At 44.2% G+C, this 15,492-nt stretch overlaps 1 protein-coding gene across 3 annotated transcripts in view; it reads right to left on the bottom strand.

The window, feature by feature from the left end:
- IRAG1 (inositol 1,4,5-triphosphate receptor associated 1) overlaps window positions 1-15,492 on the bottom strand; it is a 1,278,759-nt gene that overhangs the window by 306,494 nt on the left and 956,773 nt on the right. For all 3 annotated transcript variants that reach the window (XM_069623652.1, XM_069623654.1, XM_069623653.1), the window contains one exon: window positions 1,079-1,202. In XM_069623652.1, coding sequence (XP_069479753.1) covers window positions 1,079-1,202 — 124 coding nt within the window. The remainder of the gene's footprint in view (window positions 1-1,078; window positions 1,203-15,492) is intronic.

Here is a 15,492-nt window from a genome sequence, read left to right as displayed (position 1 = left end):
TAACCGGCATGTTAATGTGACACCGGAAAATCTATAATGAGGCCCTATGTCTTTATTTGAAAAGCATGAGGCAACAGAGGCTAACTATAGAAAGGGTGGGACATCTGAGTTGTCTACTACTGGATCTAGTTGCTGACATGCACTTTATTTGACCATCAGGTAATCTATTTAAATGGCAAAAAAAATCAACTTTGCTTTTTTGTGCACTATCTCAAAAGAATGTTGTGCAATATGTAACATTTATATGTTGTTAATTAAACACAAAACAACCATGTGGACCTATACTTAACATGGTCTTATACTAAAACACTTTATTGTTGCTATACTTCATATAAGTGCGTTTTCGTTCCGTGTACCTTTAGGATGCATTTTATTTAAAAAGTTGGATTTTAACTATGCGTAGTTTGTGAACCTTTTTGCGGATCTGTTCCTTTTTTGATAAGTGCTTCTGGTTTGCTGTCTTGGAGTTTTGCAGGTCTTTCTTTTTACATAAGGCAGCATAGGGAGGCAAAGGCACACACGCCATGGTGTGTCATGTTTCTGGAAAGTGCTGAATAGCGATACAGGTGTGGAGATTTTCCTCCTGCAATGGTGGGTAACGGGTGGGGGAAACAGTGTTTCTCCTGGGGCCCTGTCTGGGCACTGTCTGGCGGAACATCTGGTCACGTTATTGCTACTTCTTTGGAACCTACTTATGAGCATGTGACGACCCATTGTTTGCAGTGACTGCCACTGTTACCTGTTTGCACAATTATTCGCCTCAGAACAACTGGAATTAATGTCCACTTTAAGTCATTTTTCTGAGAAACAATACATAATTATCACTGTTAAGATCATTCCTGCTCACAACAATATCATTCACATTCCGTATCTATTCAGTAACAATATTGGACCGAAAAGTTCTTCTATGCTGCACTGGGTAGGTATATTATACAAGAGATCCCAAAATGTGTCCAATTAAAAAGTCGTTCATACAGTAAACAATTTAAACGCAAACTGTGTGTGTGTGTGAATGCGGTGATACTTGCGCTCCTCCCTTTCCCCCTGGCGCCATTACAGGACGTTTCTCTGTGCATACCTTCCAGGTAGCGATTTGTTCACGCGTAGCTTCCGCAGCAGCACGTCCGAAATGTTGGGCATGACGTCACAGCTCTCCTTTCTCTCTTCCTCATCGGCCGGCAGTGGAAACACTGGCGAAGGACCTGCAGGAAAGCATTCAGCATAATGGTTTGACCAAACATCGTGAGGAAATGAACGTACGCGGTTAACATTTATTGGACATCAGACCTACGGCTTTCACCCCTTCCACACCCAACGGTTCTACTTGTTATCATCAGGCTGAATTACACACATGTGGCTTTCCATGGTTTACTGTACTGAATAGTCTCAAATAGCAAACAGAATACTGCTTACAGATGTCTACAGCTTGCATGCTTTTAGTTTTCACCATCAACAGTGATGCTATTTTATTTTGCATGTAACTATAGAAAATAATGTAAACCTGAGGTGTCCATGTTTTCCCGCTTGGATCTGTCTTCAGAATGGCTGCCGCGGCAGCGCCAGCGAGCACTGGCGCAGTGGATGTAATGCACGGCCGGCGATAAGCCGCCACTGGGCCTCAACAGGACGTTGACGCGTCCTGTTTCAGACCACTGGTGTCTTATCGGCGTGGCCCCGGTGCTACCGTATCTACGACGTAAAGATGGCTGCTCTCTGTCCCTCAGCCTCCTCGCCTACATGGAGGCAACGGGGGCTGTAGCTATTCTTCCGTTTTGGAAGGGTGAGTTCAATAAATACAGACTTGCTGGCATTCTAATACTGAGGAAAAAAGCCTAACACAAAATCAACGTTTGATATAAAAACACGTCAGCATTCAAATATATATGTATATTTATATATATATATATATATGTGTGTTTAATTTCTGATGCCAATTAATCATACTTAACAATATGAAAACGTGTCCATTTGTATATTGTTTATTTCTGAAGACCCAGCCAGGGTGTGTGTAAAAGGTGCATGTCCATTGGAAGATCGCGACATGATACATACATGTGCATATGCTGTGGCAGTCCACGTCTGGACCAGAAATATGTGGTGGTGGCAGTTAACCGTGAGTTCTCAGATAAATGATTTATAATCAGGTGATTGACCCTAGGAGGGTATTCAGGTCCTGAGAGCGCAGAGTCAGGGCTGGTGCAAGAATGTATGCTGCAGCCTCTCCACTCCCTTACAGTGGGGCCAGCTGTGATGTGGATACGGTTCATATGCGCCCCTGCTGATGGCGTCTAGGCAGTTGTGTAGAATTGGTGAAGATGATAGACTGGTGGAGTGGCAAGAAGAAGAAGAGACGGGTACCCAAGACGCAGGCTTCTCATTCTAAAATAAGTAGAAAGAGGAAATGGCGCAGGTGGCATTTACTCTGAATGTATCATGGCTACGCACTAGAGTGACTTTAGTAGTGACAGAAAATTCATAAGTATTCATGAAATTATTAATTAAAGTAGAAAACTTATATTGCCATGTACCCACACACAGACACAAACACTGCTTTTAATGTAAATTAGAAAGGGTAAAGTGGCACCCTGACACCACAGATATAGAGTGTGGCAATACATTCCTCCTAGAGCTCTGAAATAAGGGGGGATCAAAATCCCAAATAGACCCAGAGGAATCAGAATCAGTCCAAACCAGACTCAATGACGCAGTAGACAAAGTGCACAGCAAAATCCAGCTATATTCACACCAAGACAATGCCCGGCCAGCATACATGCATTGAAATCTCATTGATCTCAACGTGTTAATCAAAAACAGTTGACTAAATATTAAAAACATGTCATAAATGACATCACAACATGATATCAGTTCACAAAACATATGGGGAATGGGGATAGGTTAGTAGGTTTAGCTACATATAGATTCCATAGGGGTTAAAACATTTAATTGCGTTACAAGTATATGTTGGCTCCACCTGGAACCACCCATGTATTAATAAAGGTTAAAACACACCATCTATACGACAAGTGGTTTGCTGGCATATTACTTCATGAGCAGTGTGACATCAAGGATTTTGATAGGTTGTTTCTTTACTAACCAACCATGGACACTTGACAGGTCGTCAAGATATGTGTCAGATGTAGAGTAGGGGAGAAATGCCCATGGAACATTCTTCCTTCAATTAAAAGTCACCACCCCACTTTCTCAGGCCATGAGGCTGGAACATCCCTTTGTACTTTGCCTTGTGTTATATCTCGTGTCTACATGTGCATGTAGGGAGTATTGCAAGTGTCCTATCTATGTTTGTTTCTAATGAATAGCCAGTGTTCTCCAATCGTCGGACATGTGCGATGGGACCATGTTTGGAATAGATTTACCTCCTATTTATTGAGGTTTTAGCTAATATTAATGTGAGTGTCATGTTTTCTGTTGCCATCAGGGACATTCTTGAGTTATTCTTCATGGAATATTTTGGCTTACTTTTGTACTGCACCTGACTAACAAAGGCTGGTAGTGCTGTCATACAACAATCATTAATCCGGGAGTATACTGCTTGCGCCTTGGGAATTGCTATCTCATGCCTTTGTTCCCTCATCCCGATCCTCCCTTATTTCACTGTAACCTTGGCACTAGCTGCCAGCCACTGTCTGAGCTTTGCACCGATATGTAGTTCTGTGGATTTAGGCTTTTGAGTTTTCTCGAGGTCTTGAGGCCTGCGCTCATTCAAATACATATTGTGGCTTCCATTTTTAAGAAGAAGGCATTCCAATTGCACTCTTGCTTCTGTGTTTATAGAGTTATATTTATATGTTGTTCCTGTTGCATTCACCTTATACATTGGTCCTGCTATTATTCTTCATGTCTTATGGATGCTATTTTTGTATTCTTCATGTCAAAATGCATATATTACCTATTGTATGTGCTCTTCATGTTGAGTGCCTGTTTGCTTTGCGTCTAATGCATGCACTTTTACTGTTACGTTAGTTTGAATGCTTTTACCATCTTCAGTAACATTCCCCATCAGAGTCACAGTTTACCCAGTGCTCTGTGCAATTGTAGAGTTCCTGAGGATATGTGAATTTCGACCCAGGCAGTGCAATAGGAATTTCCATTGCTTGTGTTTTATTATTCATAATGTAAAGACTTATAAAGTGCAACTAAGGCCCACAGGCATCTGGCTGCTGGGCACAGGTGGGTAAGGGTAGAGATAGCCCTTGTAATGTAAAAACACCAACCAGTTAGAACAGATAGGTTTTAAGCACCCTGCAAAAAGAGATACTCCTCTATGATTCTCAAAGGTAGCAGGAGCATGTTCCATAAAGTGGGGGCCAACACTGAGAAGGAGTGCCCTCCTGACCGGGCACATTGATACCTCGGCACTCTAAGGAGCGCCAGAGAAGAGGAATGTAAGTGTATATTGGGATGGTAGCGCTCTATCTTGTTTTTGAGATAGCTGGCACCATAATCGTGAAGAGCCCGATGGGTTACCCAGAGAGTCTTAAACTCAATACGCGCTGCCACTGGAAACCAATGAAGCTGGTGCAGCAGAGTGCCAGAAGGGGCTAGTCGAGGAGCATTCAAAGCCAGTTTGGCTGCAGAGTTCTGGAATACCTGCAGCCGTTGAATCTGGTATTTGGGCTGTCCCAGATAGATCCCGTTGCAGTTATCCAGAGATCCATTATTGTAGAGGTGACCATCATGGTTCGGCTATCAGGCAGTAGCAGAGGTAAAATCTTTCTCAAGACCCTAAGTTTACCAAAACCGGTATTACAAGCAGCTGAAATCTGGGCTTCTCAAGAGCCGTTAGCCAGACGCTTCACCCCTAGGCTGTTTACAGATGTACTAGGCGTTGGGCAGGGACCAAGTGGGTTGGGCCAAAACTGAGAGCTCCAGGAGCAGCTAGCTGTTTGGGGGCCATACACCAGTACTTCATTTTTTTCCCCGTTAAGATATTTATCAGTAATGACTTGACAAATGTCTTTAATTCTTTCATAGAAAAAAGTGCTAATCGCAATGCACTATGATTGGGCATCTGGCAGCTTATCATGCCTCTTCGGGGGACGACAGGAAAGCTCTTTGGCTACTTTATACAATTCCCGAGAGGAACAGGCTGCTTCTGAGGTCCTGTTTGTATAGGTCCTGTTTGTATAGGTCCCAAATCCCCAACTCCCCCCCTTTTAACACAAACACTGGGCCGAGGAAGAGGGTTACTGAGAGTAACAAGACTAACTCTCATACATCTTACTGGACATGTCCCGTTAATCAGGTCAGGCGAAGTCAGGCACTTGATATCAAGTGCATACACCTGATACCAATTAGCTCTCCTCACACAGATAAAAGGCAACACCTAAAGACATACTCTGAGCAAGGCGACACACGAGTACAATCAGAACTTCCAGGACGAAAGCAAACCAACTGGAACAGAGCGATGGACCAAGGGACAAGAGCTGCTGGTAGAAAACCCACAAGAAATCCCTGCTGGAGGTCGTTGCTTCAGACAAGCCGTGAAATTCACATGGAGAAGGCCAGATCCCAAAAGTGAAGACTGCATTGTGTTCCAAGGATGCCAGTGACCCTCTTGGGTGAATGGCAGAGTTGGGGAGGCGAGGCCAAGCCTGTGGTACTAACCTTTACTCGGGAATTAGAAATCGCAAAACCTAGAAAAAGATGCACTTAGCCGGTGAGTTGGCAAGCGACCTGTGAGACAAGTGTGTGTTAAAGGTTGAAATAGAAACATTATATCGCAAGTGAAGGCTGTATGGATTTGGATGAGTTGCGAGGAAAGGCAGACCTGTGAGTGAACTTGATGTAAATGACAGCTGTGTAATCAGTCATACTAAGTAACAGAGTGGTCCGGGGAAAAAAAGTAGCCCACTCGAATGTCTCTGTGAAAGGTACTTTGTTTAAAGTGAGAAAGCAAATAAACAGCAAAAGTGAAATAAAGAAGATTAATTCCTAGAGAATGGAAGAGTGAAAGTTAAACCATGAACTTTGAGTCAAAGTGGTCTTGCGGTGGTCTGTAAAGAAAGCCACGCACATTCGAAAGGCTTCGACATTCGAATGTGGTCCGAACCAACCGAGGGAGACCCGAAGTATAATAAGCTTGGGGAAGGGAGCCCCCTTGCAAGCTTGTGTTGAACTTTATTGTGAAAGGTCTGAGCCCGAGAGAGGGGGACCTACAAGAACTGTGTGGTGAAAGGTCTTAGCCTGGGAGAGGGGGATCTACAAGAACTGCGTGTTGAAATGTTTGAGCCCGACTGGGGGGGACCTACGAGAACTGTGTGGTGAAAGGTCTGAGCCTGACAGAGGGGGATCTTTGTGAACGTTTTGGTTGATACATTATTTTGGAAGTCAGAGAAAGAGACTTTAACATGGAAAGCCAGGCAGGCCTCGGTTTTGAACTGTGTAGGGGGTTGAAAACTGAGCCTCGGGAGGTGTTATGGTGTTGGTGTCGGGAGGATAGCTCAGCGGCAACATGCTTGCCTTGGATGCAAGACAACATGGAGCAACACAGGTTCGATCCCCGGGTCCACGCTTAGAAACCTCTGGGTATTAAGCACTTTATAAATAACCTATCATATCATATCATAGTGTGTTATCCTGCCTACAGGAACCACCTTACTCCGTGAGGCCTAACGTGGGGAGGAGAGCAAGTTCAACCACATTATCATTTGAACACTGATTTTTCCTTTTGCAAACATTTTTCCTTTGTACACTTTTTGTACAAGAGATAGGGCAGGCATTAGTTTTTGTTAGCATAGGCCATTTTGATTTGACAGACACCACTAGTACTAGGTTATATATTATTTGATGACCGAGACTACTCCCATCTTAGTTATAGGGCAAAATAGGAGTTTCTCCAGCCCCAAAAATGTCACTAAATGTTGTAACTAATTGTACCCTTTGTGTCAGTGTCATACTTGTGATACCATGCCTTCCCTAAATAGCATAGTACTGCTTGCTTGTAGATGATGTGTGCTTCCAGGCCATATTTTGTACACCATTTCCTTTCCAAGCGAGGGCAGACTTGTTTCTCGGCCCGCAGATCCGTTGTAAACCAGAGCACAGTTGGCTTGGTTCTTCCAAAGTGAGATTTATTAGGTACTAAGGAATCTGCTACCCTTGTAATTCGAGAAGGGAAGTGCAAGGATCATGTCCATTCACCATAGACTGAGAGTCAGCTTCCATCAACTGATCTGCCTAGAGAGAGGGATCTACACTGCTCCAAATCTGCTGGGTTTGCAGGCAGTGGCAAGTCTCAGGGGGGCATTATGGTACCATAACAGTAAAAGGTACGAGGAAATGGGGTAAGACATCTGTTTGTGTATACTGATGCACGTGAGCATCCATGTTTTTCACTATTTTCATTTCTACTGCCTTTTTGGCAGTCTTTTTGCATTGGTTTATCGTTTTTCTCAAGACACAGAAAGCTAGTACCATTATGGCTACTGGTATTTTTAATGTGTTAGCCAACCAGGTGGGCATCCATGAGAACAGAGAAAAATACAAAAGAGACTCTTGATGCGTTCCAATTTTGTTATTTCTTATTTGACATCAGTTGGTGCTTAAGCAAATGTATATAACTTTTTTCTTCAGTTAATTATGACAAATATGTCTATACAGTTTTTGATTGCACTCCGTTCTGTATTAGCATTCATACAGTTATTGTTTTCACTTGACTCTGTATTACTTTTATAGAGAGTAATTACACTGTTATAATTCACAATGTTATTTTTGTATAGTCTTAGGTTTCCTTTAAAGTATGAGCATACAGAGTGTTTTCTGTTCTACAGCATCTGTCATTATAGCTTTGCCAACTTCTGCCAAGGATGAAATGATTCCCTCTCACTTTATTCCCTCAACAGGTGTTTCTCCGTCTTGTAAAACGGTTCTTCAGGAGGGTTTTCTTCTTGTTTGTATATTTATAGAGAGTAACAAGATGAATAATAACAGCAACAAAACCAAATAACGGGCCAAATCAACAATAGAAATTAGAATGATACTTAATACTAATCTTCTGATGGAAAGCCCAACATATTGCAACCTACGAACTGACCATGCAGGACATAAACGCTCTATAAATATAGAACCGTGGAACCACAAACTCAATAATGATCCATTAATACTGCTGTGCCTGGCACATTGAGAATGCGTTTACACCCTTAGTTTTCTCCTATTTTTACTGTGCTCATATTTCTTATGCATAGTGTGGCATCCTTCAAGGGTACTATGTGTAGTGATTCTGGTTCATCCTCTACCCATGTAAGTATTTTAATGTATTTAGACCATTCTGTGAGGCACTCCTTATTTACTTTCGGCACTACCACTTGCAGTTGCTCTACAAGCACCTCTGTTTTACAGCCAATCAGTGATAAATACCTGTCCTTCTATTTGTTGTGTTTCAACATCACTCATCACGGACACTTCTTTCATTAAATTATCCTCACATGGAGAATCTTCCTTTGTTTCCCAGTGCATGGAGACACATCGTCCCTGAAATTGCTCTGTGGTCATACATGCTACGAGGTGTGTCAGACAGTGTGCTATGTGCATGGGTACTTCGGTGGCTTTGAATATTCTGGAGGCACTCATGGCATAGGGAATGAGGGAACACATAAAACAGCTCTCATCAGACGTCTCTCTTCCCACTCATCTCACATGTCTATACCACATATTATTCGAGACATGAGCAATAGTATCAACATGTTGGCCAATAAAGCATTGATCATTAATTACATTTCTTTTTGCCCTCCTCACTGGAGTGCTACGCTTAGGATATTTCCCTGGGGTTGTTTCATATAGCATTACTGCACATATTGTCTTGGTGTCAACATCATGGAGAACATGAAAGGCTGGTCCTGCCTTACTGTACGTGCTAAAGTGTTGCACTGTGAGCCAGTAAAAAAAATAGACACAAAAAGGAGAAAAATTATGCTCCTATCAAGATAGGTAGGGTATCTACCTTTTGCAGATACTTATGGGCATACAGTCTTCTATGCTCTAGAAGAGAATACCTCATCTCATTCAATATGCGCATTCTTCTGACAATGGAAATGTTTCTTTTGTTTCTTAGAAGAGCAAGTGTTCACACGAAAACCCTGGTTAAAAGTGAGCAATTTCTTTCTTAACAATATGCGTTTTCAGATTAAATAACAATACTGTTAAGCAAATGTTCCAGGCTCCTATAAAGGGATAAATGTTCACAAAGAATGACAAGAACAGAAAAAATAGGATTCCTATGGGGAACAATTGTTATTTCTCTTTTTCTTTGGAAGGGCCACAGTTTATTTTGAATAAGCGTCTTTAAGGGATGTTGGAACAGCTGTTCTTGTATATAAAAATAATGCATCTTTATTGCTCTTGTTGCTGATTGGTTCTTGACATTGATCTTTTCTGGGGTCTTCGCATGTCTTCTTCACTTTAAGGCTCAGTATTCGCGTATAGGGCGGTCTCACCTCGATATAGTTTGACGTCATGGAGATGGAGCCATGCTCTTTTGCCTTCAACTTTAACTGCAGATAGTATGACAGCTTCCACAATGTAAGGTCCTTGGAATCAGTTTCAAATCAGTTTCGTTCAGAGGAAGGCCCAAACAACAACCGCCTAAAATGAACCTAGGTCTAGCGGTTCTCAAAAAGAACCTAGGATTAGCGGTTCTCAAAAATTGCACACAAACTGCATATAAAGTGGTGATGCATTAAAAACATTCAAGTCACATTCTACTAACCCCACAATTTGTTTTAGGGAATATCATTGTTTGTCTGAATGAAATGTGATATACATTTTGTGTTATGTATTTTTATTAAGATTTATTTAAAAAGAATGAATAAAATGTATATTTTTGCTACAATAGTTTCTCAGTTGGTTGAAATGATGAAATGATGAAAAGCATGCATTTGTGTACTGTGATGGTGTCCGTGTCACTGGTAAGCCGTGTCCCGGGAGTACGGGGGATGTGCTCAGGTGGGCTCTCTTGAACCTGTGGGATCCCTTCCTCACCCAAGGGATTCCAAGTAGGAGGGACTTTGTCGGGGTTTTCCCGCCAACTATGCCCAGAGGCCTCCTTTGCCATTTTCCGAGGTGACCAAAAGCACCCTGCTTATGCCCCCTCTCACGCATACTGTTCATCGAGCTGTGGCATCCGAAGGTCCTGAGTCTTTGCCAGGAAACCTCATGGCAGCAAGGCAGCATGGCAACCTGCTATGAGGATTAAAGGGGGCGGGGCTACGAGGGGTGTGTGGAGAGCCCTGTACAAGACTGGTTGTGATTGGTCTATTGCATCACTCCCCCCCATAAAACCTGTAGTCAGTCCTAACCTAATGGGGAATCATTCTACTCTCTGCAGGAGACCCGTCAAGGCAAGAGACTGATAGGAAATGACTATCGCTGGGCATATGAGGACTAGCAAGGCTAACCAAAGAACTCACTGTATTACAGATTCCGAAGCAAGGAGTGGAAACCAATGAGACTGAAGGAAGTTTCCTGAACTAACTGTTTTCCACTACAGTATCTGTGCTCAATAAAGTTATCCTTTTTGTTCAGGCAACCCTGTCTGCCTCATTCTTCTACAAAGTGGTGGCAGCGGTGGGATAACGGCACCCGCGATGGAGGGAGTCATCAAAATGCTTGCTGAGGCACAGCAGTAACGTCAGCATTTGCTGCAAATACAGAGCCACCATGTACAGACGGACCGCCAGACCTTCCAACAGGCCATACAGATCCAGGCCGCTACACAGGAAAAAAAATAAGAGACTTTGAAACAAATCACGGACACCATGGTAGCGTCCCGGGGGATCCCTATAGTCCCAACACTGGCCCTCCAAAAATACCTGCCTAATGAAGCCCCCAGATTTGTCTTTACCAATTTCGTGAGGGTCACCCAGAATACCCAGCGGCTTGTGGAACGTTGGGGACACTACATAGCCCCACTCCTGACAGGGGCCATGCAGGGGGCTTACCAGGCCGCCAACCCCTCCGGGGATACCACCTACGCAGAAATGAAAAGGACCATCCTGGAGCATCTAGGCATTGACGATGAAGCCTACTTGCTACAGTTGAGGGACACAAAGTTACAGGCCGAAGAAACCCCCAGACAGCTGTATTATCAGATAGAGGACTTAACCGATAAGTGGCTAAAGCCCAATGGCAGCACTATGGCTGAGCTTATGGAGAAGGTACAATTGGAGCAGTTTATTGAAGCTTTGCCTGGACCCATGCAACGTTGGGTTAGGCAACACCACCAGCCCACCTTAGCACACGCCATTGACATTGCCTCAGCCTACCAAAAGGCTGGCTCTGCCAAACCAGTGAACCAGGGAGGCTCTGCTCTGGAATATCCCAGGGCTGGACGGTTACGTGCCCTTCCTTTTGAATCCAAGCCTCTGCGTACAGAAGGAAGAATCCCACCCTGGCCCAGTGCCCCCAAGCAAACCCAATGCTTCGACTGTGGCGAATGGGGACACATTGCCCACTTTTGTCCCTGCCAACCTAAACCTGAGTTTATGGAGGTCGGAGTACTACAAACCCAGGCCCCTACCTGGTGGATGTTGTGATCAATGGAAGACCCAGCCAAGGGCTCCTTGACAGCGGTAGTCAGGAAACCGCCATCCAGCCAGAAGTGGGGGGAAGAAAAATGATGGTTCACTAATCAATGTGTGCATGGGGACATTAAGTGATATCCCTCTAAAATGGTGATTGTAAAAGTAAATAACACAAGTTCCAACGTGAGAGTTGCCATAATGCCTTCGCTGTCATCTCCCGTCCTATTGGGAACTGACCTTCCTACGTTCAGGGAGTGAGTCAAGGACCTGGAGTCCCTTTTTCCGGTGTGGAACTAATAAAACCCAATGTGAGACAGCCTTTAAAGAGCCGATGGGAGGTGAGGATGATAAAAAAGAGAATGGGTCGAGTCTAGAGTCATCGGTTGCCTCACTGACTGGTTGGGTGATGCAGAGAAAGCAACATATAGAAGTGAGACTATTAAGGACCCTACTTTACAAAGAGCATGGGAACAGGCCCTCCCTGACGGGCCACAAGGGTCCACCACACTATGGTTCGAAAAAAAAGAGGATTTTTCTACCAAGTGATACTTGACAAAGCAAACCAGCAACTAGAACAACTACTGGTACCAAGGGAATTTTGGGAAGTTGTCCTTAAACTGGAACATGATGAGACCACAGGGGGACATTTGGGTACTAAGAAAACACAACAGAAACTCTTGAAAGGATTCTACTGGCCGGGGGTATATCATGATATAAGCAGGTATTGTCAGGAGTGCCCTTCCTGCCAAAAATCCAGCCCATACATATCCCCACGGGCACCCCTGCGACGGATGCCTCTAATTAAAGAACCCTTACTGCGGATCGGTATGGACATCATAGGACCTCCGGAACCTACCAGCCATGGCTACCAATACCTCCTGGTGGTAGTCAACTATGCAACACGCTACCCAGAAGCCTTCCCTATGCAAGTAACCAGCGTGACACAGGTGTGCAACCTTCTGATTCCTTTCTTATCCAGGGTTGGTATCCCCAGTGAAATTGTCACTGATCAGGGTCGGAACTTTGTTTGAACCGTCATGAAAATTGTTTGTCAATAACTGAGGATCAAACAGATCAGAACATCAGTCTACCATCCTCAGACTGACGGATTGGTAGAACAATATAACAAAATGTTAAAACAGATGCTGAAGAAAGTTACGGCTCCAAAGGTTATGAATTGGGACCGCATACAACCTTGGGTCCTCATGGTACTGCGCGACACACCCCAGTTGTCTATTGGGTTTTCCCTGTTTGAGTTATTGTTTGGTCACAAACCCCAAATGGTCCTCGACACCGTCTGGGAAGAGTGGGAAAAACAGGAAGAAGACAGCCCCTAACCAACCATGTCTGAGAGCGATGGCACAGGACATACTTGGTCGGTCACAACAAACCCAGGAAGAATACTACATCTTGCAAAGCCATTTGTAAACCTTTTAGGTTGGTGATAAAGTACTAGTATTACTGTCTACCAGCCACAACAAGATGTTGGCCCAGTGGAGGGGTCACTATACCATCACCACAGTGCTAGGGCCAGTCAACTATTTGGTACGTCAACCTTTGAGGCATGATAAGGAGAAGAACTATGACATTAACCTACTCAAGGAGTGGAAGGAACCAGCCCCGGTCCAGACCATCATGTACTCCAAGGAGGGAGTGGAAGAGGAGCTACCCCAAAGGGAACCATCCGCCCTACGGGACATCCATTGGGGGTCTTCCCTAAACCATAAGGAGCAAGAGGAAATCACAGCCACACTCACCCCTTTCACTCATGTTTTCTCTAACTTTCCTAGAAGAACCATGTTTGTAGAACACTCAATAGACACCCTTCTGGACTGCACCATGCGGATATGTCCTTTCAGAATCCCAGAAGCAAAGAGAGCTGGAATCGAGATGGAGGTAGGCGAGATGCTGCAGTTGGGCATCATTGAACCTTCGACCAGCTCATGGTCCTCCTCGATAGTTCTTGTACCCAAACCCGACGGGTTGACCAGATTCTGTATGGGTTCAGACAGCTGAATGCAATCTCCTTTTACCAGGCCTACCCAATGCCTCAAATTGGCAAACTACTGGAAAGACTAATACCTGTGGTATACTTAAGCACCATTGATCTTCTCAAAGGTTACTGGCAGATCCCTTTGCGTAAGGAAGACAAGCACAAAACAGCCTTGGTTACTTCTCTTGGGCTGAATCAGTTTACAGTACTTACCTTCGGGCTGCACGGAGCTCCAGCCACGTTGCAATCTCTCATGGACTGCGTACTGGCACCTCACTCTGATTACAGCTCTGCTTATTTCAACGAGATTGTTGTTTTCAGTGGGAGTTGGACGTAATATCTGGAACATCTGAAATGCATAGTCCCTGCCTTAGAGGCAGCCGGACTATGAACTCATCTAAACAAAATGGTCCTGGGGGCTAGCCAGACCCGCTACCTTGGTTACCTGGTCGAGGGCGGAGTGATCAAACTCCAGGTCAACAAAGTGGAGGCTATCCTGAATCTACCCCTGCCAACCAACAAGAAAAGTATCTGAGTGTTCCAAGGTTTTGTAGGGTATTACATAGGCTTTATCCCTTCCTTTTGAGTTTGGCTGCACCCCTCACTGATGCCCTCAGGCGTCTCACTCTGGGGTTTTGCTCTCTGATGTTGCAGCTGTTCAAGCCCTCCAAAACCTGAAACCATAAAAACTGCTCTTTCAATACTGCATTGCTCAGATTTTTTGTTCAGGCAACCCTGTCTGCCCCTGTTCTCCTACATGCACCCACAAAGGGTGTGATGATAAGGGAGGGGTAACCAATATCCCCTTGATTGCAAATTCTCTGATACAGCTTCCCTTTTTGAGACTGGTCCCCCGAAAACATAAAATTGGAATTACCCATTTTGTACAGAGACCACGAAATGGAGCTCTACTGCTTGTAATTATGAGGATTTTAGCCTGAATTTCTTGCAGGTGGCTTATTGTCTTGCTAACTGTAACTTTCCGTTTCCACTCAACCTTGGCTGAGGGTGCACCATGTCTGCGCTCTAGGCTATTGCCTGCCTGCCTTGGCTGCAGCGATCTGTCATCCCTTCCAAGTACTCGAAGTCTGTCTCCCCTTCCTCATTCACTTCAGTATACCTATAGCTTCCATGTTTGTTCTCATGGTTTCCCATGGTAGAGGCAATCAAGCATTTACAAACTAGATATATTTGTTCTTGGTGTCTTGCAGTTTTGCTTTAGCAAAGGATACAGAGATTTGTATAGTGATATGTATCCGTCATCTACCTTTGTGAGTCATAAGCAGGTGTTTCGTGTCTGTATGCAATAAACTAGTGTTTGGTCGTATAACTTTGTGAGTGGATGCTTATGTAGTTCATGTCTATGTGCACCTACGTCGTGATGTCAGTGATGACGTCACTAACTTCTAGATTCAGTCAAATGACTTGTTCGATTGATGACAACTCCATCTCCTCCATGTCATCAATTGGGTATGATTTGAATGTCTGTCTGAGAGAGTAACGTTTCTTACAACGACGATAGTTCGATGATGATGATGAAGGGCCTAAGAGTGATGTGCATCTGTAATTTTCTCTGCTTACGGGCTGAGAGTCGTGTGGGGGTCATGAGGGCCATATTCAGATCTCCATCTTCAATCCACCTTGTGGTCGACAAGTTGACAACATTACCTACATGATTCTCTCTACTCGCATGCAACTTGAGGAGCCAGACCTTTGCTATTCCTCTGAGATTTCCCTGGTAGTTTGCATGGTCGTCCAGGCTCCACGTCACGTAATAGCAGTCTCCACTGGAATTGCACCAGACCCATTTCCCCCAATAGTCATGGATGTTGAAGAGGAACTTGAACACCGTTCCTGCAGGGAACAGAGGACACTGCGTCAGTTGTGATTTCAGTGCATTTCGGGTCCTTGTCTTGTCATCTTCTTCAGTCTCTAAGTCTACCAGAATTTTCATCCCTATGC

The sequence above is a fragment of the Ambystoma mexicanum genome, chromosome 11 (assembly GCF_040938575.1).
Source record: "Ambystoma mexicanum isolate Mex_15411 chromosome 11, UKY_AmexF1_1, whole genome shotgun sequence".
In the NCBI taxonomy this organism is placed as follows: Eukaryota; Metazoa; Chordata; class Amphibia; order Caudata; family Ambystomatidae; genus Ambystoma; species Ambystoma mexicanum.
The sequence above is the reverse complement of the archived record's forward strand: the minus strand, read 5'-3'. Positions and strand labels throughout refer to the sequence as shown.